Source organism: Varanus komodoensis, unplaced genomic scaffold, assembly GCF_004798865.1.
Source record: "Varanus komodoensis strain SLA01 unplaced genomic scaffold, ASM479886v1 scaffold23, whole genome shotgun sequence".
NCBI lineage: Eukaryota > Metazoa > Chordata > Lepidosauria > Squamata > Varanidae > Varanus > Varanus komodoensis.
Window position 1 is genome coordinate 11797786 of NW_025335627.1, and position 24129 is coordinate 11821914.

The 24129-nt window shown below is 44.4% G+C and overlaps 1 protein-coding gene across 2 annotated transcripts in view; it reads left to right on the forward strand.

Moving 5' to 3' along the window:
- The window catches only part of NRP2 (neuropilin 2), a 240025-nt gene that overhangs the window by 202919 nt on the left and 12977 nt on the right, over positions 1–24129 (forward strand). The window contains exon 16 of one of the 2 annotated variants that reach the window (XM_044431842.1): positions 249–2703. The exons of the other annotated variant lie outside the window; for it this stretch is intronic. Within the exon in view, the coding sequence (XP_044287777.1) occupies positions 249–529 (281 nt within the window). The 3' untranslated portion in view covers positions 530–2703. Of the gene's footprint in view, positions 1–248; positions 2704–24129 lie in introns of those variants that run through there. 2 annotated transcript variants of the gene reach the window in all.

The window sequence follows — 24129 nt, forward strand, 5'->3', positions numbered from 1 at the left end:
GCTGTTCCTACTAAGTATAATGGCTATTAATAAAATTTATATCCTCCCCCCACCACCTAATTAATGAAATGCTTTAATTTGCCTGCTTGTCAAAAGTCCAAATTACCTTCCCACCAAAGGGAAAGCTCACTCATGCAGACTTGGTTTGAACTGCTCAGAACTCTTAAATGCATGTATGTGTGTGTGCATCTTTATTTGATTGGCCTGCATGCATCCCATCTAGCAACGTTCTTCTGTCTCTCCCCCAGGGGGCACCCTTCTGCCAGGGAGCGAGCCCACAGTGGACACGGTGTCAGTGCAGCCCATCCCAGCCTACTGGTATTACGTTATGGCCGCCGGAGGTGCTGTTCTGGTTCTGGTCTCCGTCGCGCTGGCCCTTGTGCTCCACTACCACCGGTTCCGCTATGCGGCCAAGAAGAGTGATCACTCCATCACCTACAAAACCTCCCACTATGCCAACGGGGCCCCTTTGGCTGTGGAGCCGACTTTAACAATAAAACTAGAGCAAGACCACAGCTCGCATTGCTGAGAATGGAACAGGAACACAATAAAATCAAAAAACTTAAGACTTCAAATATGTTGCCTCAATTTTGCACTTTTTTCCTTACCCAGCATATATGTGAACTCAAGACATCTCTTTCCCCACCCCTTTTTTCTTTTACGAACTCTTAACTATAATGCTGCATCTTGGATCGCAAGAAGAGACTTACCTCCCTTGTCTCTTTGAAAGTGAATGCTCCTTTATTTTTCAAAGACTTGGTTTTGGTTTTTTCCAGTAGACAACTTGCAAGGAAACGTAATAGCAAGTCAGGAGGGGTATGCAAGAGTATAGGTGTGTGTGCTTGTATATCTATCTATATCTATATGTATGTAAGTGTGCATGTGTGTGTGATATTGGCTGGATGGCTATTTTGAAAGGTCCTTTGGGACTTGCTTGTACCACTAAGACTTTCACAGGGAGTGCTTTTTCCTGCTCTGCCTTGTGGAAGGCCCAGAATACCTTTTTAATGATGAATACACTGATTTGTTTACTTGGAGAAGTGAACGATGCTTTTTGTTGCCTTATCTAGCTCTGGCTGGGTTTATGTTTGATATCCTTAAGAAAGTCAGCAGGTTCAAACTGGTGAAATAGGAAAGGCTGTGCCAAAGGAAAATTAAAAATGGCAAGCAAAACAGAAAAGAAAAAAGTCACAGTGGATGTTGGGAAGAATCAAGAAAGGATTGGAGATGATCAGATCTAATATCTTATAATGTTCCCCCTGCCCCCCAGACATCACAAAAACATAGCCATTGTTTTGGTAGTGGAATTAATCCCTCAACAAAACAAATCTATTTTCAAGTTGCCTTATACAAGAGAAGCTCATAATGAATGTTCAGTTTATCTGTTAAACCCAGCCTTAGAACCATACATAGACATCAGTACATCTGAGGTTTTGGAAGATGCTGTAGGTCATAAATCTGAGGTTTATTTATTTTGATTAGTAAACCTCACTTTTAATGATACTTTCTTTTCTTTTTTGTAAGAGTAAGGAAATTTCTTCCTTGTATTTTTACTAGTAATTTACAAAAGGCAAAGAATTGTCCCCCCCGCCATTTTCTCTCTCCAAGTTCACATAAATGGCTGATTGACCCAGTTAGCATTTGCAGTCATGTTGCATCTTGAGATGTCCATAATGACATCTATCAACCAAAACCCTAAGAATAGGACCTGTTAAATTCTAGATATCTCTGCATTTTTTAACGATGGAGAAATAATGGAGTCCACGATAAGCCTCTATCTATTGATTTGCTTGAAATAATGCAACGGAAATGCCTTATATAGATTAACAAGTGATAACACACAAAGGTGGTTGGAATTGTTCAATCTGATAAATTTTCAGGCAAAAATACATCTCCAGTGAACAGAATTTTCCAGCATTGTTTGCTTAAAAAGCTATCCAGTAATGGCTAGTTGTTATATGCATCATAAAATTTCTATCCATCCCCTTTTCCTAATGAAAACTTAACAGTACAATCTTATACCTGCCTACTCAAAAGCAAGCCCCATTAAGTTTAGTAGGACTTCCTCCCAGGTAAGGGTGTATAGGATTTCAGCCTTAGAGCAAGAGAATTGTTGTGCTGGGATGCATTCCATGGGAGGCATCTTCTGTGCCAGCCCACTAAAACCAGTGGGACTCCTTCTAAAACATTGGTGCCCCCCTTGAGTAACTCCCGTGGATTTAATTGTATGGAGAAAATTCCCAGTGGACTGAACCCCATGTACACACAGGGTTGTCATGGATCATGGAAGAGACTGGAGATTCTTTGCCAGTTCCCCAGAGGAACACTTTACCTAGGGGTGTATGTCACATCCTCCCACCCTGTGTTGTTCAGGTAGCATGCTCTAGTGCATGTAGCAAATTTATTCTGCCAAGATGCTTGCTTAGCTGAATTAATGCCACACAGTGCTGATTATTAGAGAAACTGGTTTTTTGAAGTCCAGAGTCTATAAGGAGAAGAAAGAGTGTTACGTGCTGATACTCTACATCTGAAAAGAAGGGATACACGAGAGCACAGCAGTCATACATGTCGTATTGCAAAATGGGGAGGGGGTAGGTATTCCTCTTCAAGGAGGGCCTCTGGCCAAGGTGACCTCATCTTACTTAAGGAGATAATCAGGAAGTCACCTCTTATGATGTGTTTTGTTAATTTTGCAAGTCCTAGGAAAACTTTTTCCAATATGGAAGTCATAAGCAAGTACCTAGATTTCTATAGTATCTCAGATAGGAAATCCCCAGAGTGAAACAATGACAGGTAATGGTGAATTTAACTGTTCTCTCCCACTGATTTCTGGATCCTACACCTAACAGCAGTCAAGTATAAATATATTCAGCAGTATTTCAGATTTCTCAGTGGATCAGATATACTCGATCTGGCTGTGTTTAAATGATTGAGATACCCAATTTTTAAAAATTCGCCAAAGACTGCCCTGCCCACCCCTGATTTTTACTGCCACCTTTCACCCCCTCCCTTTACAGATGTAACATCGTCAGCATCACCCAGTTGCCTGTGTGTGAAAATATCTTGTGGAATTTTGAATTCTCGACAATGTATTGTGTGGAATGTAATAAAATAATGATATTTTTATACATAGGTCTGTTTTTTCTTCTCCCTTTTGGATCATAAGAACAATGTATCTGAACAAACTGTATTTCCAAATGTCTGTGCATGAATACATGAGCATAATTCTCCAGGGCAGGTGTTGGAACCTAGTGCCCTTCTCTGCTGGCCTACATGAAGGCTTGGCTTGATGGGGATTGGAATCCAACAGTATCTGGAGTAATGTAGGTTCCCCACCCCAGTTTTAGGGGGATCTGTTTTTACTCCTTGAGAGTTTCTTGTTTCTCCCTCATCAGTCTCAGATGTCCAGAGGTGAGGTTGCTGAAAGAGGAGGAACAAGAGATGAAAAGTTAGTCACAAAATCTGGGGACTGGTTGGATGAAAATGCAGCTTCTGAGTTTTTCTGTATTATCACAAATGTGGCTGAAGTCATTATGGGCTAAACAAAAAGGGACAGCATAGAAATGTAAGGCAGCAAGAGTCCACATGAGATGACTAAAGATCAATGTAACATTGTGCATATGGATTTCTGTCATGCAAGTGGGGAAGTCTAGGAACTTACAAGACTCTTCTCTCTTCAGAAGGACTTGACATTAAACACTTTGATGACCTCCGTTTTGGAAATACAGGACTTAAATGTTAATATATTAAAACCAGTGAGGAAGAGGGATGGGTTGGATTTTATCATCATATGCATAAGATTGCACACTTTGATTCCAAGTAGTTTTTAGCCCAGAGGGGGGAAAGAGAACACCCCCCCCCGCCTTATTCCATACTCTCGGCTATCAACTAGTGATTCCCACATCGCCCATAGTCCATAATTAGAAAGGCTGGATGGTGTGTGTGGTTGAACATTGAACGGACATATTGAATCTAAGGGTGCGGCACTGAATGTGTATTGGATCTAAGATTACAGAAGTGACAAAAACAGATGAAAGGATAGGTGTCCCACATGCAATGGGTGCACAGCTCATGGATTCCTAATAGCAATGAAGAGCTCACACCACTAGACTTTGAGTAAGAACAGCAGCCTCACATCGGTGGAGCAAAATGGCATTCTGCTTCCTGGGCCTGACCTCTGCTGATCCTTTCACACACCAATAAGTTCAGAGGATCCTTGGCAGGACTTGGGAACCACGGGAAGCTGGAACCAGGCTGTGCTGCCAAGGTTAGTGTTGTCTAGACCAGGTGTGCAGTTCAGGCCAGCCTGGGGCCCAGTCCTCCCAGCTGTCCTTCCCAGGTCCCTCAGAGCCACTACCCCCCACCCCTCCCCTCCCCCTGGCCTCAGCTCTGCCCCAGCATCTTTTGTACCTTAAGGCAGTGTGCTGCTCTTGTCTCGTGCCACAGAGTGATCTGCTAGCAGCCCCTCTCTGCATCCCAGTTGACAAACAGATCTGCATCTCAGAAGTCTTGAGGTCTAATGAATTGGTACAAAATGATGCAGTTGCTGCACCTCCTCTTTTTCTCTTTAACCCAGCAAGTGATCACTGAGGCTTTCTGGTCAGACCTTGGCTCTCCAGAACACAGTGTGTGATGCTTTTGTGTTTAACATTGCCCTGTCCCCTGTTGCACATTAGAAGCTGCCAGCGGTGTGAGAATGTATGCCACAACGATAAGAAGAGCCTAGCTGGATGTTATGAATAAGAGATGAAAAGGGAGGAATAAGTTGCAGCTCCATGTCTGTCATAATGGTGGTTAACATGGTGACCAGGCCAGGACCCTAAAGTCAGGAGGGCAATTTGTCAAGTAAGTGGCTTGTTCACAGGCCAGTTTCCCTTACCAGCCACCAAGTAGGCAGATGGGCCAATGGCAAGCATTGTAATCTAGGCAAGCAACCCGTAGGAGCACCTTCTCACCAGGAGTCGAATTGCTCAAACTGAAGAGGGGAGACCTGGGGTGGAGTCTTCGGAGCACTAGGTAGAAGCCCATTAGTTCCCAGGGTCAGCTGACCAGTGGTTGAAATCAGCTGGTGGGGGCTGGTCACCTAATGTTGTCTAGTTCAACCTGTAATTCCTTTCAGCATCAGGGCATTGGCATGTGGTCTCCAGGACTACTGACTTTTTAAGGCCATGGTGCCTTACTGATCCCTCACCTAAAAGCAGCTGCATATATAACCCACCTTTAAGCAACCACAAGAATGGTCTAATCATGTGAGCAATATATTATATGAAAAGGGAACACACAGAATATCTCAGATCAACATCCATGCATAGAGATTCTTGGTTAGTACAGATTCTGCTCATGAAAGTTGATCTGCGGCATGGTACCAACTCTTTCAGTATATGTGGTGTAATGGTTTAGTCTTGGAGCAGGGCTCAGGAGATCTGGGCCCTAATCCCTGCTCAGCCTTAAACTCACTGGTGGATTTTGGGCCAGTCACAGACTCACAGCTTAATTTACCCCATACAGTTGTTGTGAGGAAAAAACAGAGGGGAAGAGAATAATGTCAGTTGTCTTAGATTCTTTACAGGAGAATATATAAATGTAACAAATTGTTCATACCGCTAGCCCTGATGCAAGCATCTGACAGATAAGCATTCTTTTCTAAGGTGATTGAAGCTCAAGCATGGTAAACTATGTGAGGGCAAGAGAGAAGAAAAGTTCAGATTGGTAGGTATGGAGAAGATCAAGATTTTACTATGCTGTTTACTCCTGCCAGAATTTTGGTGCAAGTTGTAAACAGCTGTAAGGAAACCAAAATCTCTCCTGTGGCAAATTTTTGGTACAGAGAAGTGATGGGACTATTGCAGGAACCTTAGTAAGAGGTGAACCAGTATGGGCAAGGGGAAGGATTCTTTGCCTTTTTAATGCAAGACTTCATTCAAATCAGCATTGGTAAATCCTGGCTTTCATAGCTGTATTACTGAAATGACATGAGTAGGGAAGAAAAGCTGCTCTGACCATATGTCTTTCCTTTTCCAATGAGTAATCATTCACAGTATTCACAAATCTGGGAGAAGGAAATGAAGAAGTCTTTCCTCTGGTAATAACTTGCATTAATGGTGCTTTGCTGATCAGTCTCAGTCAAAGATCAAACCTCTTTCCTGCATAGGATACCGCCTTAATGATAGTTTTTCCTTTCTGTCATTGCTTGTTAGAAACTCAAATGTCTTGATCAGCTGAGCCAACTCATTCCTATGACTCACTGGGGATTTTCCTAAGTGTTCAGCTGCTGATTGTGATTATACCAGTTTTCTCAGGAGAACATACCCAAGAGATGAGACACATCATTTTGAAATGTCCCAATGGAGTCAGGATAACGCTTCTATAGCAAAACAAGGCAAGAAGCTGCCATTCAAAAAGCACATTTGGAAAACCTTTGCTAATTAGGATGGGTATCTGGCCAGCTTGCCCATCACATGGCTTTGAGAGGAAAAAATAACTTACTCTCGATGTAAGGCATTAGGCTACTTCAGATTTACATAGAAGCAAACAAATTTACATAAAGAAATGGGCACTGTTTTGGTGCCAAGAAACTATTCCTTGCACTGTGCACTCTAGTGTGAGTTAATTGAGTGCACTGTGCACTGCACTCTAGTGTGGGGGTAAAATGCATCGTAGTGGTACATTTGCCTCCAAATTGTATCTGGAGTGACATTTGAAGTGAGGGGTATTCATTTGTCAGACAAAACAGCTGTAGGATTTCAAGGAAAGCTAAGAAGGCTTCAGTCAGAGTAATTAAGAATATAGCCCTATGTAGGTTTAGAAAAGAGACTATAAAAGTTGTGGCCTTTTTATTTTTTTCTAAACTTCCATAGGATTGGGACTTAAATGTCTCAGAGGACTTTATACATTTCTGATTATTGTTGTTATTTATTACATATCTATCCCACCCATAGCCGATGCTTTCTGGGTGGTTTACAATTGTGTGAGGCTCCCTTAAGAGGAGGAGACTGAAACAGATCCCCATCAGCATGTACCATTCAGCCATTTGCCTCTGTGTGCAACTGGATGTGATGTGTCTACCTTAGTGCCATATCCAAAATGATATGCTCCTGTTGTTGAAGGCTGTGAATTAATTAAATTTTCCCTTTTTTTGTATTAACAAGGCATACTTGTTTTAAAGCATGTAACACTTTATAGGCAACAAACTTCTCAGCTGAAGATGGCTGCTCCAAATTGAAGCAGATCTCTCTGTGTGGGGGTGTTGTTAGATATGTTGACTCAACACATGCACTGCCTGCAAGCTGCAGAGAGGCTGGGGCCTACGGAACAGCTGAGAGGTCTTTGCAGAAACACCTCAAGTGGCATAGCCCAAGCCAAGGAGGAACAAAAAGATGGTACAATTCTGTACCATGCTTTTTACAGGTTCTTTGTCTCACAGTTCCTGTTTTAATGCCAGCACAACAAGCAGTTTAGGTAAATCGCTGCTGAAAGGTGTCCCTTCTTTGGCAAATGATAATTGTTTAGAAGGTTCTCTTGAAAGCATTGCCCGAATCAAATAAAGGCACCCTGTTGTTCTTCTTCTGTGCTGTCAAGTCATCTCCAACTTATGGTGACCCTATGAAGGAAAGCCCTCCAAAATGCCTTATCCATGACAGTCCTCCTCTACATCCAAGACTGAAGTTTCTTTTATGAAGTCAATAATATTGTCTGCCTTTTTTTTTCTTCCTTCAACTTCCCCCTGCATGATTGTCTTCTCCAGAGAGTTTTGCCTTTTCACAATGTGCACACAATATGACAGCCTCAGTTTTTGTGTCCAGGAAATTTTCTGGCTTGATTTGATCTAGGACCTGCTTGTTTGTCTTTCTTTTGGTCCAGTCCAAGGTATTCGCAAAGCTGTCCTCCAGCACCATGTTTCAAATGCATCACTATGACAATCTGCTCCTGGTCTTATCTGAAGTGAGAGTTCAGCTTCTCCACTTTCTGCTTCCAGTTATTTTTTTAGTCTATTTTGTTTCTCTATTGGTCAGGTGGTAATGTTCAGATATGTAGTCATCTGAACTGTAGCTTGAACTATGAAGTTGGAATGAAAAGATAGTTGAATTTACAAAATTCTATGTGTCATTCTCCTGCTTTATTTCTTACCCCTAGGCTGAATTTTCCTACAGCATTTGATTCTACTATGTTTCCTACTTTTGCATTCCAGTCATCTATGATTAGCAGCATGTCTTGTTTTGGTGTGTTAACAATTTCCTGTTGAACACCTGCATAGAAGTTTTCAATTTCTTCTTCAGCAGCTTCTGTTGTTGAAGCATAGACTTGAATGATGGTTATGCTGATAGGGTTTCCACTAATGATATTTCCACTAATAATGATATTATTTGGTTGTATTTTTCATTATAGCCTCTTACTGCCTGTGCTACACTTTGCCTCAGTATTAGAGTCACTATATTGCTGCACCTTTCTTCTGAGTTTGTAATTTCTGGAGTAAAACCTTTTTATTTGTCTGATTGGAATGTCCCATTCCAGTTCTGTTTCAAGTTTGTGACGTTCATTCTTTCCATTTTCATTGCTTTATGATTTCCAGTTTTCCTCCGTTCTTTCTTCTGAAGTTCCATGTCCCAATTGTACGTGTTGTCTAGCATGGGACTTTCATTCACCTCTGTGCAAGTCAGCCACTAGACCTCCTTTTGTGTGTGAGCTAGTCGAGTCATTTGCGACAGCGCTGCTAGGATTTGTCTTTTTCTCTTCTCCAGTAACTTGTATGGTACCTTCCAACTCGGTGTCTCACTTTTTGGCACTGTCTCTTGCTTCAGTTTGGACTGTTTCATCACAGGGTTTTTAAGGTAAGGAGACCCAGAAGTGGTGTTCCTTAGTCTTCTTGTGCACTGTACTGGCCAGAGTTAGCCCAAATGCCACTGCCGTTGTCCGTGGAAGATCCCCACCGTGTCGCCTTCGAGCACTGCTGCTGCCCAGCTGCTGCCCTTCAGGAGGTCCTCCTCCCCCATCGCCACCAAGGAGCCCATCCTGTTTCTGCTGGTGTGGCTGTTCCCCCTGAAGAGGGAGGCTGTGTCTTAGTCTGGTGCCTCAGCCTTGGCCCTTCCGCCTGGGGTGAGCTGCTTTGCAGCCAGCCTAGTGAGAGTCTGCCCCCCCACCCCCCGGCAGCCTCGCTCTCAGCTTCAGCCTTGCTCTCAAACCCCTTGGATGCACACCTCTCAATTAAGGTCTGCATCCAAGAGAGGAGAAGGGACCTAGGTAATTCATAACAATTCTTCAGTATTTAGCAGCCTTTTCCAGGGCTACAGACTTCTTAAAAATCCACATCTCCCCCTCCATGTTCAGTGAACCATATCAGTTCATCAGAGCAATTAGCTTGCAGCTTTAGTATTGTCTTAATCTTTATAAAGTAGTTCTGGGGAGCAAAAATGGTCATGTTCACAGAAGATATCAATTTTCATGATTTGGTTGTCTTCAGGCACATTAGACAGATTCACCAGAAGAACTTGATTGAGTACTCGGAGACAGAGATAGCCTGGAGAAAAAAATGAGGGGAGTTAGAGGAAATCTGACAGCTAACTATTAGAAGTCACAGTAGCAAACAGGTTGTTAGGGTCAGACGTCAAGCATCTATAATTTTAAAATGGCAAAGCTCATGGCTGCAAAGCACGCTTCATATGAGGACGGGGTAAAAAAATGATGGGTTTCAGCTTGGATAAGAGATGGATAAGAGGTAAAAGTGAATGGTCAGCATTTAACTTCTATTGGTGAAGGCTTTCAAAAGTGCCAAAAGTGTATGTACCCTTTTTCTTAAGGGTAGAATCATGGAATGCACTGTCAAGTATAGACTGTGAAAAACAAGATCAGTCACATTTTTCAAACTACACAGGGCTAACCTGGAAGTCAGATGCTTGTGTGTGCCAATGGATTGGGGGGTGGGGATCAAAGCTGAGCTAGAAAAATTCCTAGCACATACAAATGCTGGCAATGGACACTGATGTTGTTCAAGGTTTCTCCCAGAACACCTGTTCTAATGCTTCAGGTATTTGTAATCTTTCTAACAATTGCAACCTCCATAGAAGAGATGAAGAATTCCTTTGTTTGATCCAGTGTGCTCGCAGAACATCTGGAGGTGTCTGGGTTTAAGGACTTAACATGACAGGAAACTGGCCCAGGCAACTCGCTGGACAGGCTTACAACCTGCATGATGCTACAGCAGGAGAAGGTAACCTGGACTAGGACTCCAAATCCTACATTGCACAATTTGTAGTCCGAAGCACTGGAGGGCTGCAGGCTGCCTGCTGCTCAACTACGGAGCTCATCAACTTCAGTCTCTTCATAAATTTAGAGACAAACGTGATTCCCTAAAATAGGGATGCTGGATCGGATCCTGTCTGTTGAATCACATTACAGATATAAAAGAGATGGACACGACCACAGTGCCTACCCTGCTCCTTGGCAGAGCTGCCACCCACCTGCCTACCAGGAGGCATACGAGAATCCTTGCCTGAGCAGGTGGGAAAGGAGAGTGGGATGCAGATCCAGCAGGGAGGAAGGTGGGAAAAGTGGTTGCAAAGGCAGCATACATCGCTGCCAGCACACTACAGGGAGTCTCAACCAACCAGCAGGCTCCTGTGGTGCCAAACACATGTCTGAAAACACCAAATGTTTCTTTTTTCCCATCCTTCAGGAGGCAGGCATATGCTGAAGATGTTGCACAGGGAGCAGCTTTAGTGCCACACCTAGGTTTTGCTTTCCATATTAAAAAGAATGACCGAGCAGCTACATAAAAAGGCACTTATTCTCGCTAGCAGCCATCTGAGGTCATTTTCACACTGACTCTTAAATTAGTCTTTGGCCCACCTTGCACTCTCTGTGCTGTCTTCCACATGGGAAAAAAGCAGAGGGAGGGCATTTGTAATGCAAGCACACCCTTTGGCCACCATAAATTGTGCATTAACTTTAAGGTGCTCATCTGAGCAAGAAATGGTGGGGAAAAAACCTCTTGTGTTCTTTAGGTATTTGGAGGTTTTCTGTGTGGCAGGAGGGTTTTATGGGGGGAGGTGCCTGTTTGGGAGCCAGGTTCAAGTATAACTGCTTAGTAGGATGGACAGGAGGAGGAGCCTGGGCAAGGGGAGGGGGCATTGCTCAGTTGCAGAACACATGCTTGGCATGTGGAAAGTTCTAACCTCAGTCCCAGAGGATTCCCAATAGCAGAAAATGGAAAAGATCCTGAAGAACTGCTCCCGGTCGGAGTAATCAGTTGCTCATCTAGCTGGACAGATGGTTTGAGCTGTCACAGGCAGCAGCCTATGAAGAAAAGTCTCTTATTTTTTCGTTTGCAATGTACAGTCCCTCAGCTTAGCCCACAGTTAGCTTGTTTGCAAGAGAGGACGTGCAGCTCTGGGGTCCAAAGCTCAAGTGTTCTATAATCTGAAAAGGTCCATCCACTGTGGAAGTCCTTGATATGTAACACAGCTGTTGTGTGGTTGTGTAAGCAGCCCTGGGGTTGTCAGGCTGACACCAGAAGCTTTTGTTTTTCATGTGAAGCTCTGTTCAAAACATTTCAGCTTGGCAGGGCTTGATTTAAACATTTCAATTTGGCAGAGCTGGGTAGTCTTTCTATAAACTAGAAGAAGTTCAGAGTTGTTTTTTAGGGTGGGGGACTCTGCTTGTCATTAATCTGGAAATCTAAGCACTGACATGCTAAGCCTGTGCTGCAACAGCACTGCACAATGCATGTATGGTTGTCATCCGGTCCGGGCATTTGGAGAGACAGAGCAGTGTGGGAAGAAATTAGGAAGCTGCTTTATACTGTGTCAGGCAGGGGTCTGTCTAGCTCAGTATTCTCTACTTGGCCCTCCAAGGGTCCTTTTGTAGTCCTTCATGGGGATGCTGGGACTTGCTGCATGCAGAGCAGCTAGCCTGCCACTGAGCTATAGCCCTGCTATAGGCACACTGCTCTCCAGACCCAGCCCTCTCCTGAGGTGGGGTAAATCGCATGCCTCAGGCATTTGAATGGGAAGGGCAGAACGCCTGCTGCTATCATCAGCCACTCCTGCCACTGCCCTCTTGTGCCAGGAGGTGGCATTGCAGGGGCGCCTCAGGCGTCTCCCTCCAGCCACTCCAACGCTGTGGCAAATGCGTCCTAGCAGCAGAGCAGCCAGCAGTGCCATCTGCAACAGGCACCTTTCCTCCGACTTGCTGTGCACCAGTGGCCAGGCAGCTGGGCTCTCTGGAGAGCTGCACTGGCCAGAAAAGGTGGCTGGCACAGCTGCGGAGATCTCTGGCCAGGCCTATATTGATTACTGGGGGGGGGGGGGTGTTTCAGAGTCAAGCATGGGAGAGCCTGCTCACCCCCTGGTTTGCTCTGAGAGGGAGGCGGTGGCAATGAGGCAGAATGGTGCAGGTAGAGGGGTGATGGGGTGGGGGGGGCACATGCTGGGGCAGGTTGATGGCTCCTGTGTACTTTTTTTACCCAGGCTGTGGAAAAGCTTGGTTCAGCACTGCCTTCTCAGCTTCACCTGCCTCTGAGACAGGCCTGGCTTTACCATTGCACAGGTATGAGGTGGATTTCTGCAGGCAGCGGCTTAAATCTCAGCCTGTTGCAAGATTTCTATTTATTTGTTACATTAATATCCCACTTTTTTTCTTAAAACAAACTCAAATATTTAATGAAACACTATATTTTTACTTGGTGGAGGGGCACCTTTTTGATATTCTGTCTCAGGCAACAAAACATGCTGAGCTGTCTCAACTCACAGATTCATTATCAGGGTAAGGTGGGTTAACTCCAGGTATATGTGTAAGGTTATTCGAAGAAAGGTGGAATACAAATGCACAAAGAAGATCCTGGTTGTCATTGATATTGATAAGATGGTTCTGGAGTGAATAAGTGTGCTTATCTTTGGGATGTAGCAACCAATTTCTCCTTCATTTAAATCAAAGAATGTCTCACACCAGCTGGAACTGTACAATTGCAGATGGGACTTGTCTGTGCACACACCAGCATACTAGAATAATAGTCACAGGACGAAGCTCATATGGGCGAAACTAGATGTGATGTTCCATGAGTGTATGCATTTGAAGGTGCATGTTTTCTGTTATCTATTGACAGCAGAGTGGGGGAGCAGAACTGAAATAGCAACATTCAGGAAGTAGCAGGGTGGGGTGGGGTGGAGTGGAGGAACTAACCATTTCCCCAGGCACCATGGTCCAATTTCATCCTACCCCAAAGATGATTTTAGGTCATATTTTAGAAATGCCAGATAACAACTGATGTATATGCATTATAGGTACAAACATTGACAGCATACAAGTGGCCCAGTCTGTTTAGCATTACTTTTTAGATTTTCTACATAGCTTATTTTATTTTATTTTTTTTATTTTATTAAAACATTTTTATGCCGCCCCATTCGCCGAAGCCTCGGGGCGGCTTACAACAAAAAATTTAAAATAACATTTTAAAATATATACAATAAAATACAAATATACACTATAAAACAAGCCGCCCTGGCCAAATAAAATTCAATAATATTAACATTTAAAATACTGCTTAAATAAAAAGGTCTTTGCCTGGCGCCGAAAAACAAATAACGACGGCGCCAGGCGGACCTCTCTGGGGAGCTTATTGTTCCTGAGTACACACATGCTGTATAAGTCTTGCCACAGTGCCTTGTAACCAAAAAAATTTTTGGTGATTTTACTCAGCTCATGAAATGCAACCTCCATTTCTGTGGCCTGCATCTTCTTTCCACTTCCTCTTGCTTTCTCTGTCTTCTGTTCCTTCCCTTGCTTATCAGCCCCTTTGGTCTCTCTTCTGGTTGACCTCCTGGCCCCCATGTCCTTTGTCTGTAATGCCCTGTCTTGCCACACTGCACACCAAATGGGGTATGTGGATTGCAACCCTGGCCGCCTGGTGTGTGTGGGTGTTCTGTGTGATAAAACCTTAGCCTTGGAATGTGGTTTTGCACAAGCGTCTCTGCAGTAGTGACTGTTTCTTCCACCGCTAGACAAGAGACACCAGGCGAGGTGCAATTCACGCAGTAGCCTGTGCTCGGTTGCTAGCAGAAGAGGTGCTGAGGGTGTCTAGAAAAGCCATCCTTTGATCTAGAATCCTTCGATCTAGTGGCATGCGCTCTGCACCTAAGTACTCTGGTCTCTTCAGATGTTCCAGGGTGGAGTTCAGCCACCAAAGCCAACTCTGAGCCTTGATGCTGATTGAGGTCTAGTTGCTGGCAAAAGCTTCAGAATGGCTTTCTAGATTGCTTCCAGTAGAGTGGCTAATTTCTTTTCTTGGCAGGTCTCTTGTGCCTTCAATACCTTCCGAATAGGCAGAATGTCAGTAGGTGGAGTTCGTGTGCTTGCCTTTATAGCAAGTTCACGTGTGGAAATGCTTTACCTTTTGAATGTCTGCCTACTTGCTGTGTACATGTTAAAAGCATGGGAGCCCAGCCCTAGGTTCTAGAAAGGAAGGAGTGAGCACTGGTCCAGTGGGAGCCCACAGGATCCACAGATGCCTTTAATACCCTGTGTTTATCTTTATTTTTTAAATGCATTCATCTCTCTTCCTCTGAAGTGTAAGGCATATCTAGGAAATTTTTTAAAATCTGTAATTTGTAATGGGTACATTTTGAAGGGAAGTTGTGATGTATCAGCCATTTTCTTCTGCCTCCTAATGTAGAGTTATTTCCTGCAGCTTTTTCTTTCCCAGGACTCTCTTAGGAAATGCCAGGAGTCCCTCGCTTTTCTTATGAAATGTTGGTGCCAGATACTTCCTTAGTCCATTCCTCTGCTAATGCAAAATAGTCTTGGCTTCAGGCTCAGCTGTAAATGACAGTTTTTAAGACCATTAATCTCTAGAACATCCTAGTATATTTTATTAAAGTAATTGTATGGATTTAAATGGCTCTTGTAGTAGACTTCCCAGAAGGGTAAGGCAGCTTCTTAGCTTGCCTTTGTTCCCGAGTTTAAACCTGAGAAGATACGTGACTGCACATGGAGAGGGAGCGGGAGATTAGGCCCATGTCGGCCCTCACAGGCACTGATGGCTCTTCAAAGGCACTGAAGTCACGCTCCTTTGCAACTGCTTCTGCCCTGTGTTGGCCACATCTGGCATTGGCCTCAAGTGGACAAAGCCATCCCATTTGTGTGATCAAGCTGTTCAGCAGCCAAAAACACAGTGTTGGGTCCAGGAGACTTCTTATCTTAGTCTGACTCGTTTTCTTGCACTGAGACAATAGCACTTTCCTCTGAGCCTAGACTAATCCAATCAGCACCCAGACAGGCAGGACCATATCAAGATGTCCCATCCATCCTGGCGATGGAAGTGCCCACAGTACTGGGTTCTTAGCCATCATTGGTGGTTTGGCAAAGGAGCAGCTCACACAATGGAGTGAAGGAGCCCTGTTCGTGGCACTCAGTCACGGCTCAGTCCCAGACACACAAATGGCTTCTGGATTCCGACCCAACGCAGGGTAGCAGATCCCCTAGATGAGGAAAGGGACTTCCTTCCTCACTGGTTCCACAACAATTAAACGCTCAACAAGAGGAAGTGGGAAGAACTGGCACTTCATGCTAGGCTCTAAAAACACCCACTGCCACTGTCTCCAGCGCAAAGCAGGGCATGCACCGCACAGTGGCCTCGAGCAAGCTGCAGTGGGAAAAGGCGTCGCCCTGGGAATCGCATGGGGTTTTCTTGATTTCTTAGTGACGGCCATGACTGGGGAATTACTCTTCTGTTCAAGCCGGCTGCATTTCTTTGCCGTTACCTCGCAATCAGTTGAGACTCAAGCCTGGTTTGTCCCTAAAATAGATCTTTGACAAAGCTGATCACAGCAGAGGCCCTGTGTGTTGTTCCCTGGAGGGAGGCTCACTTGTTTTGTTCCAAGCAAGGGACGGTCTACAGGCTGCCACAGGTTGCACCCAGCCCCTGCCCTGGGGTTTCTTGGCTGTGTCATTCCCTGCACCAGGTTGGGAGAGTGAGGGGAGCAGTGGCTTCTTGCCCCCAAGGCAGTCTCTTGTTTCCCACCTGGAGGGGCACTGCAGGGCCTCAGTCACCTTTGTGACCCTGCGTGGGGATGAAAGGAAGGGCAGCAGGAGCATTACAGGCACCCATCCCCTCCCTTTGGGAAAATAATGACAGTCAAGCAACTGTGACAGGAAAGAGCTGCCCTCTGGGATAGCGCCCTACCCACTTGAACGCAGCTGTGGAGGAGCCATGCTTTGGTCAGAGCAGTGACACTCGGAGAGGGCGCGCATCTCCCTTCCCCTCTGCCTCCCCACACCCCGGCACTCTCTGCCTGCTGGGGGAAAGCAGCTACCGGTATGTGCCCACAGTATGCTGTAAGAGCATGTTAAACACAGGGGTGGTTTTAAGGGGAGTCCAGTGGGGCTGGAACTCTGAACCTCTGGGAGGTCCTCTGCCCCACCACCCTGCTGCCCATGGGCACTTGCTGAAATAAAGGTACAGGCCCTGTTGTGATCCTTCTTTCATCTGATCCCCCGGGATTAGCTGGCTTTGTGCCCACAGGTGCTTCACCTCCGGCTGCAACCCCCATCTTTCTGCCTGAGGCCTGTTTGGGTTTTTTTTTTTTTTTTGGAAATCAAATACCCTCCCCCGCTGTCATCCATCCCTTTTTACAAATAGGGTGTTCTTAGGACACACAGTCCTTTATTTATACACTCACGCATGCACACAGGTTTTAGAGCACATGTGAACCACCATATGCAAATTTGTGGCTGTCCTATGGGCCAGAGTCTTGGATCTTTTGGGTGCCTAGCACTGGCCCTAGGGCTTAAACATCACCTTCCCCAGAACTGCTGCTCTGTTAAAATGCAAAATTCCTCTGTGGAGGCTGTAAAAAGGTGGGGTAGAAACAAAGAGAACACACTTTATTTTCTTTTTCTCCCCTGATGGTTTTTGTACTGAACAGAGGAGCACCTGCATTTAAGTATTCTGTGCGATAGCAAGTGGTTAGAGAAGATCACCTTGCCTGCTATAACTTACACTGCTAACATGTCTGATTTCAGCCTAAACTAACGGAAGGTATCTGGAGGGGTCAGTGCAGTAGCTATGAACATCTCTTCCCAGCTTCTCACAGGAACATTTTAAAACACTGTACATTTAGTGCCCAATGCAATTGCCAGTCTCCCTTCTTTTTGCTTTGCAAAGCCATTTTGAGTAGATATGTGCATTGCACCAAAAAAGTGTAATTTACATGGCTTAAAACCCAGCCTTCCTCTTTCAGGATTTCTGCATTATCCTCCCTGTGACAGGGGAAATGCAATACAAACAGGCAACCATAAGGAAGATGTCTCATACAAAGGCTCTGTTGTTACTGCTGTTCACCATAGATCAGTTTCCTTCAACTTGGAATGCTCCAGATTGTCTGGACTACAAGTCCCATCATATCCAAAGACCATGTTGTTGTAAGGTGATAGGATCTGTAGTCCACCACCTCTGGAGGGTGGCAGATTGGGAAAGTTGCCATAAATAGTTTGAAGTTCACAGCCATAATCCAGCACACAATTAGGAACAAATTTTCAAAAAACCCTATTGATTACATACATTTCCATCCAGATGTGTTTCCCACCCTTTTTATAAGATTGTCTTCAGTTTAATATGTCAGCTGGATGTAACTGAATTCTGGGTGTGGTATTTTAATTCATATACTTATTCTGAAACATTTGTCATGAATGTGATATTTAAAGAGCTGACCTGTCTAATCCCCACAATCGGCATTGAAGGAATTGACATCTTTAGTTATGTTAGCAGAGGTATACTTGCAACTTGCTTTGAAGGATTTTAATGTTGAAATTAAAGTCTATCTCTTGACAGGAAAATACAGTATGATGATAAACTTTCAAAGGCTTTTGAATGTACATCTAAGGAATGAGAGGTCTTCTAGACACATCCTTTGGGATGGAATATTTGGAATACAATCCTAGAAAATGTATTGCATTGTTCATCCAGTGTTTGGTTTATTTGGCTGTTTAAAAAGGCAGCAAATAGATAACCAAGTAAGTAAGTAAAAGCTTGCTTCACAAGTGTGAAAGAAAAGCAAAGAATTTACTACAGCTTGGCACTGTAGTAACTCCCACCAGACTCCAGTTTACAAAAGCAGTGAATGGGCAAAATACTGCTATGTTTAGAATGCTCTGTATAACACCATGTGTTGTTAGATGGTGTGACACCTACATCTGTCTGTGAATCACTTTGTATTTTTGTGGATCGCTGTGCTGAAGGTAGTGATAGCAAAGTAGCTCCTTCCAGCAGTATTAAAAATTGGTCTGTCAGTCACACTGAAGCCAGCACTAGCTTCTGGATCATGCTGAGAGAATGAAGTGCACTTCCATTTAAAAAGGAAACCACATGGTCAGACAGCAGTGGAAATGTGTGCATCACAGTGTAATTGTATCCTGACCTCATGGGACCCTTCCATGTCTCCATTCTCCAGTGATCAGATTTCACATTGTATTGAGTTCATCGCATCTTGGATCAGGTTTGCCAACAAGTGTGTTTCCTAATGCCAGCCAGATTGCTGTAATGTTGCAGAAGCAACTGGAAACCAAGGTGACGGGCTACCAAATTTATTTCTCATCACACAGCCATTGCTTGCACATTTAAGGGGGAAGTGGCAGACAGGCTGCGAAGTCTGCTAGAAACCATTGCCAACTCTGATGAAGGAACTTTACGTATCACAACAACTGTAGGTGGCAATTTAAAATCACAAGATTTGCTCCTTTGGAATGGAACCAACCTGGCCTCCTCCACATATCTCACAAGTGCTGGGGCCTGAATCCCCATACAATTCCTCACTAAATAGGATTAAGGCTTTGCTACAGAATTGGATGGGGAAAGGAAATGCATTTGCAGAGGATAACACTTTTGATCAAATACAAGTACCAGCAATATTAGCACAGAGAATACAGAAAATTACTAGCAAAGCAACAGTGAGAACTGGACATGGTACCACTGATTGGTTCAAAATTGAGAAAAGAGTTCGGCAAGGCTGTATACTGTTGCCCTGCCTATTTAACTTATATGCAGACCACATCATGAGGAAGGCGGGGCTAGATGAATCACAAATTGAAATTAAGATTGTCAGGAGAAATATCAACAACCTCAGATATGCCGATGATACCACTCTCATGGCAGAAAGTGAAGAGGAACTAAAGAGCCCCTTGATGCGGGTGAAAGAGGAGAGCACAAAAGGTGGCTTGAAACTCAACATTAAGAAAACTAAGATCATGGCATCCGGTCCTCTCACTTCCTGGCAAATAGATGGGGAAGAAATGGAGGTAGTGACAGATTTTATTTTCCTGGGCTCCAAGATCATCGCAGACGGGGACTGCAGCCAAGAAATGAAAAGACGCTTGCTCCTTGGGAGGAAAGCTATGACAAATCTAGACAGCATACTAAAAAGCAGAGACATCACGCTGCTGACAGAAGTGCATATAGTCAAGGCTATGGTTTTCCCAGTTGCAATGTATGGCTGTGAAAGCTGGACCATAATGAAGGCTGAGTGCCGAAGAATTGAGGCCTTTGAATTGTGGTGCTGGAAGAGACTCCTGCGAGTCTCTTGGACTGCAAGGAAATCAAACCAGTCAGTCCTAGAGGAGATCAACCCTGACTGCTTTTTAGAAGGCCAGATACTGAAGATGAATCTCAAATACTTTGGCCAAATAATGAGAAGGAAGAACTCACTGGAGAAAAGCCTGATGCTGGGAACAATTGACAGTAAAAGAAGGAGGGGACAGCAGAGGATGAGGTGGCTTGATGAAGTCACCGAAGCAGTCGGCGTGAGCTTAGGTGGGCTCCGGGGGATGGTGGAGGACAGGAAGGCCTGGAGGAATGTTGTTCATGAGGTCACAATGGGTTGGACGCAACTTCGCGACTAGCAACAACAAGAACAAGCTTTTTGTATACGTGTTCTCTGTATTCAAGTGTGTGTGGGATTTTTCCTTTAAGGCGTGGAGAGTAATTTTTATTTAGAAAATATTGAATACACTTGTATAATTCCCTTCTACTTTCTACATCACAGTGCAGAGGAGAAAAATGAAACCAAGTCACAGTGCCGCAGTCCATGTGAATTGCCCCAGTTCATAGGTCTGCACTTAAAACATCTTTATTTTCACCAAAGAGAAGGGACCCCTGTGTCAGCACTTGAAGGGAAGAGGAGCAGTGTGAGGATCTCCTTAAGTGCAATAGCAAGTTTGTGGCCATTTGTTCTTCTCAACTTGAGGAATTTTGTCTCTTTCATGGGGATGCAGCCCAGGAGATCTTTGCGTGCAGAAGTGACTTTCCATGCACACTTTCCTTGCTCAATTGGAGCAGCTGATTATTCTAAGCTAAAATTATAAGTTTGAGAATATAAATTCAAGGAATTTAGATATTTTGCCCAGTGGTACAGCTAGGTAATTTTAGTTCCTAGACTGCATAGTCTTATAACTTCAGCCAGCCATGTTGTGAAACATGCAATTAAGATTCCTTGTTCACCATTTCCTGAGAATTCCATGTTGTACAATCACTTCTGTATATGTTAGAAAAGCAACAGTGACAGCAAGAAACAAACAAAACCCTGCTTGCCCCCATGGATAAATAAATTATCTGAGGATGTGATGTTTCACATCTTAGACTCTAAGCACAAAATGGAATGGTGTTTGCTTCTGCTGCTACAATACTAAAAACATTACTTAAGCTAAAGCTCCATTTGGTTGTAATAAAGACAGGTATTATATTGCACTATAAGTTTTGAAATTGGACACTAGATTTTGCTATACCATTTCCCGCCAAGATTAAGGATAGGTAGGATTAAATCTGATGACTAGGATATCTCCCCCCATGGTTTGCATCTTAATAGCCCCTTAATCTTCTTTCAGTAGGAGTAGTATGCCCCAAATCTGCACTTACATGAGACTTAAAAATCTTTCAGAATTTCTCTGCCAATTTTAGTGGGCTTTGAGGTAGTACCTCATTCCCCCACTTGTGTTCCCACCACCCCTTTGATTTCTGTCTCTGCTTCTCTTTTTGCCCAAATCTCTGTTTTCAAATCACATTCACCCTTAGAATAGTTTTATGATACAGGATATTGCAGTTCTCACTTTTTAAGTGGGGCAATGAGGCCGAAAACAACCTGCCCAGCCAACTGACAAGTTCCATCTTAGCAGAGGAGCCCAGAGCAGGGCTCCAACGGCCTGCCCACAGGGCTCTGTGTAATTTCTCTTCTGTTTACTCCTTCCTCTGAGCACATGCTTTAAACCTTAATTCCCGGCGTGCAAGCTTTCAGCATTTGGCAGATACTGACAGTGCAGAAAGTCTTTCTCCCTGTTAAATTCTTCCTTAACATGCGCTGCTTCTCCAGGCTCCTTCCTCATGGAGGCAGACTGATTTGCAATGTTGGAAGCAGCTGGGGAAGCGGAGTGTGATTTCCAGCCACATGGCTGCAGTTCTTTCCTTCTTTGAAGATAGCTGGCCCCTGTCAACTGGAGTGTCAGGCCTCTTCCAGCACTTGTCTGCTGTGAAACAGGCTTGGTGGAGATGTACTGATACAGCTAAGCACTGCAGTTAGCATCTGGGGGGTTCTGTGCATGTACCACACATGCATGTGGGCATGCACACACATACACACACCCAACCTGGCTCATTACTGCCCAGTGATCCAGGCTAAGAAAGGTCATGTGAAAGAAACCCAGGAATTAATCCAGCCAAAGTTAAGCATTTTTCAGTCTCGGTGATTAAAAGGGCACACTTTCCACCTCTTCCTTGAAAATGGAAGAGTAGCTGATGTCCCTGTGGTGGCTGATCCTGCCTCCTTGGGGTCACAAGGGCAGCCCTCTATGCTTATTTCCTGATTTGTCACTGTCCCATCACACCTGCCTGGCCCTTTCAGAGATGCTGTTTCCAAGAGGCACCCTGGCAGCTTTTCAGCTCTTGAGGCAAGACACTTGGCTCTGGATCCATTGATCCTGTAGCAGTCTAAGAAATCTGTATGTACTGTTCCAATAGTTATTTCCTGCAAATAGTTAGGAATAGAGTATTGTTGCTTTTATTTTAAGGGTCAAAAGTTACAGCAACCCAATTCCCACTCCTCACTGTGTTCCAGACCCAACTGTGGCTAAGCTGGACATCATTCTTTTCCAGAAGGGACTCTGCATTCTTTGGTGTCTCTTAGGCATAATTTTGGAGGTTTGTTTTACCATGGAGATATGTGCCAGACTGCAGGTTCCAGATTTGGGGATTTCAATCTCTGTATCTTCTCTGCTACTTGCAAATTAACTCCATTCTAAAGCTGGTGTGTCCAGAGTGAAGGAAGAACAGTGTAGCGGCCATGTGTCCTACCTTACAGACAACATTATTTTAATGGAAAGAGCCCTCTATTTCTCAAACTTTCTATCCTCAGGACTTGTTTGAGAGAGCAAAAAAATCTTTGAGATACAGCAGGAACCAATAGTGGCAGGTGCAGGTGAAGCAGCTTGCGGAACAGTAGGCACTGAAGGCAGTATTAAGGCTTGTTTAATTTTTTTCTGCATGAGTGCTGCTAATAGCTGTATTTACTTTCCATTTTGCCACAGCACTGGGAATGGAAGTCTACCCAAAGAGCTCCTTCTCTCCTTCTTTCCACTATGTAGCCTGTAGGTAGAGCTGCTCTGAAGTGGAATCACAGAAATACATGAGGTGATACTGCACTACAGTAATATAGCAACTCATTTTTTCCACTCTAAAAAACCTAGGAAAGTACTGTGGAAAGACCAAAGGGAACGTGGAGGATCACAGCATTGTCTAAAGAGCCCCAAAGCAGCATGAACAAGAAATCTTGAACACACAATAAATGCCTTATGTAGAAAAGGGGTAAGAAAAGCCAAGTCATTCGAAAATCATGTTAAGGATTCTATCATAATTTTAAAAGAAACATTTTTCTTGCTTAAAACCAGTAAACCTTTAGATTTACATAATTAACACTTCTCCTCCACTCCCCAATATAAGTTGTGCAGCTGTTTGCCAACCCTGTCCACCACCACCACCATCATCCATTTTCAGTATGTACAATTTTGCATTTTAAACTCACGGATTTTATTTATTTATATTATATCCTGCCTTTTTTCCTTTCAAGGAACTCAAGGTGGCTTCCATCATTTTCCTCCTCCTGCTTTCAATCTTCCCCCCACAACCCCCCTGTGAGGTTGGCTGGGCTGAGGGTCTGTCACTGGTCCAAAGTCACCCAGCTGGTTCCATGTCTGAGCGGGGACTAGAACCCAGGTCACCTGAGTCCAGCCCCACAATCTTCGCCACTGTACCACACTGGCTATCTGAGATCAGCATCATGATTGCAGGCATAAAATGAACTTTGCTTCTGCCATTCTTTGCAACATAAACTGAAACCAGTAAAACAGTATGGGAGTAACAGACACATGATCCAGGCCTCCCTTCAAACCATTCACTCCTCCCTACAAAACTTTGCTTCCCAAAACACATAAAGTTGGTGGATAAATTGTCACAGCTTCCACACCTCACCTCCCTGCAAGATGGCTGGAGGGTGTCAAACTGGCCCCTTAACATCATCCAGAGAAGGAACAGCTGCAGGGGGCTTAGTCTGTCCTTCCATGCCATAAAATAACACCTACAGTCCCAGAGTTTTGCTTTGTCCTCTTCCCACCCAATCTCTTATCCTTTTGTGTTGTTCTTGGAGTGTAATCCTGAGGACAAGGGCTTTCTTATTTTCAGTTTACCAAAGCTGCTCTGGGAGCCTTTCTTGGCTGCAAAAGCAGGGTGGAAATGCTGTAAATACACACAGAGAACAGCCGAAAGGATTAAGAAAAGCTACAGCTCTCTTACAGATGCCTTATCAAGCTACCAGATTGGGGCAGGCGCGGGGCTGGGCATCAGGCAGCGAAGCATATGTGGGCACAATGCCAGCTAATCCAGGGAAGGTAGATGCAATAGAGGCCACCAGGGACATGCCATGGACAACAGGGTAGTAAAGCAGAGGGCCTTCCAGAGATGTGGCCTCCAGATGAAAGAGCTGGGGCTGCAGCCCTCGTGGGCCATGGCCTGAAGCCACCTGCACACAGCATGAACCCTCCTGCCCACCTTTGCACAGCACGCTGGCCAGGCTGCCGGAGAGAATTGTGTTAAGCCCACCCCACTCC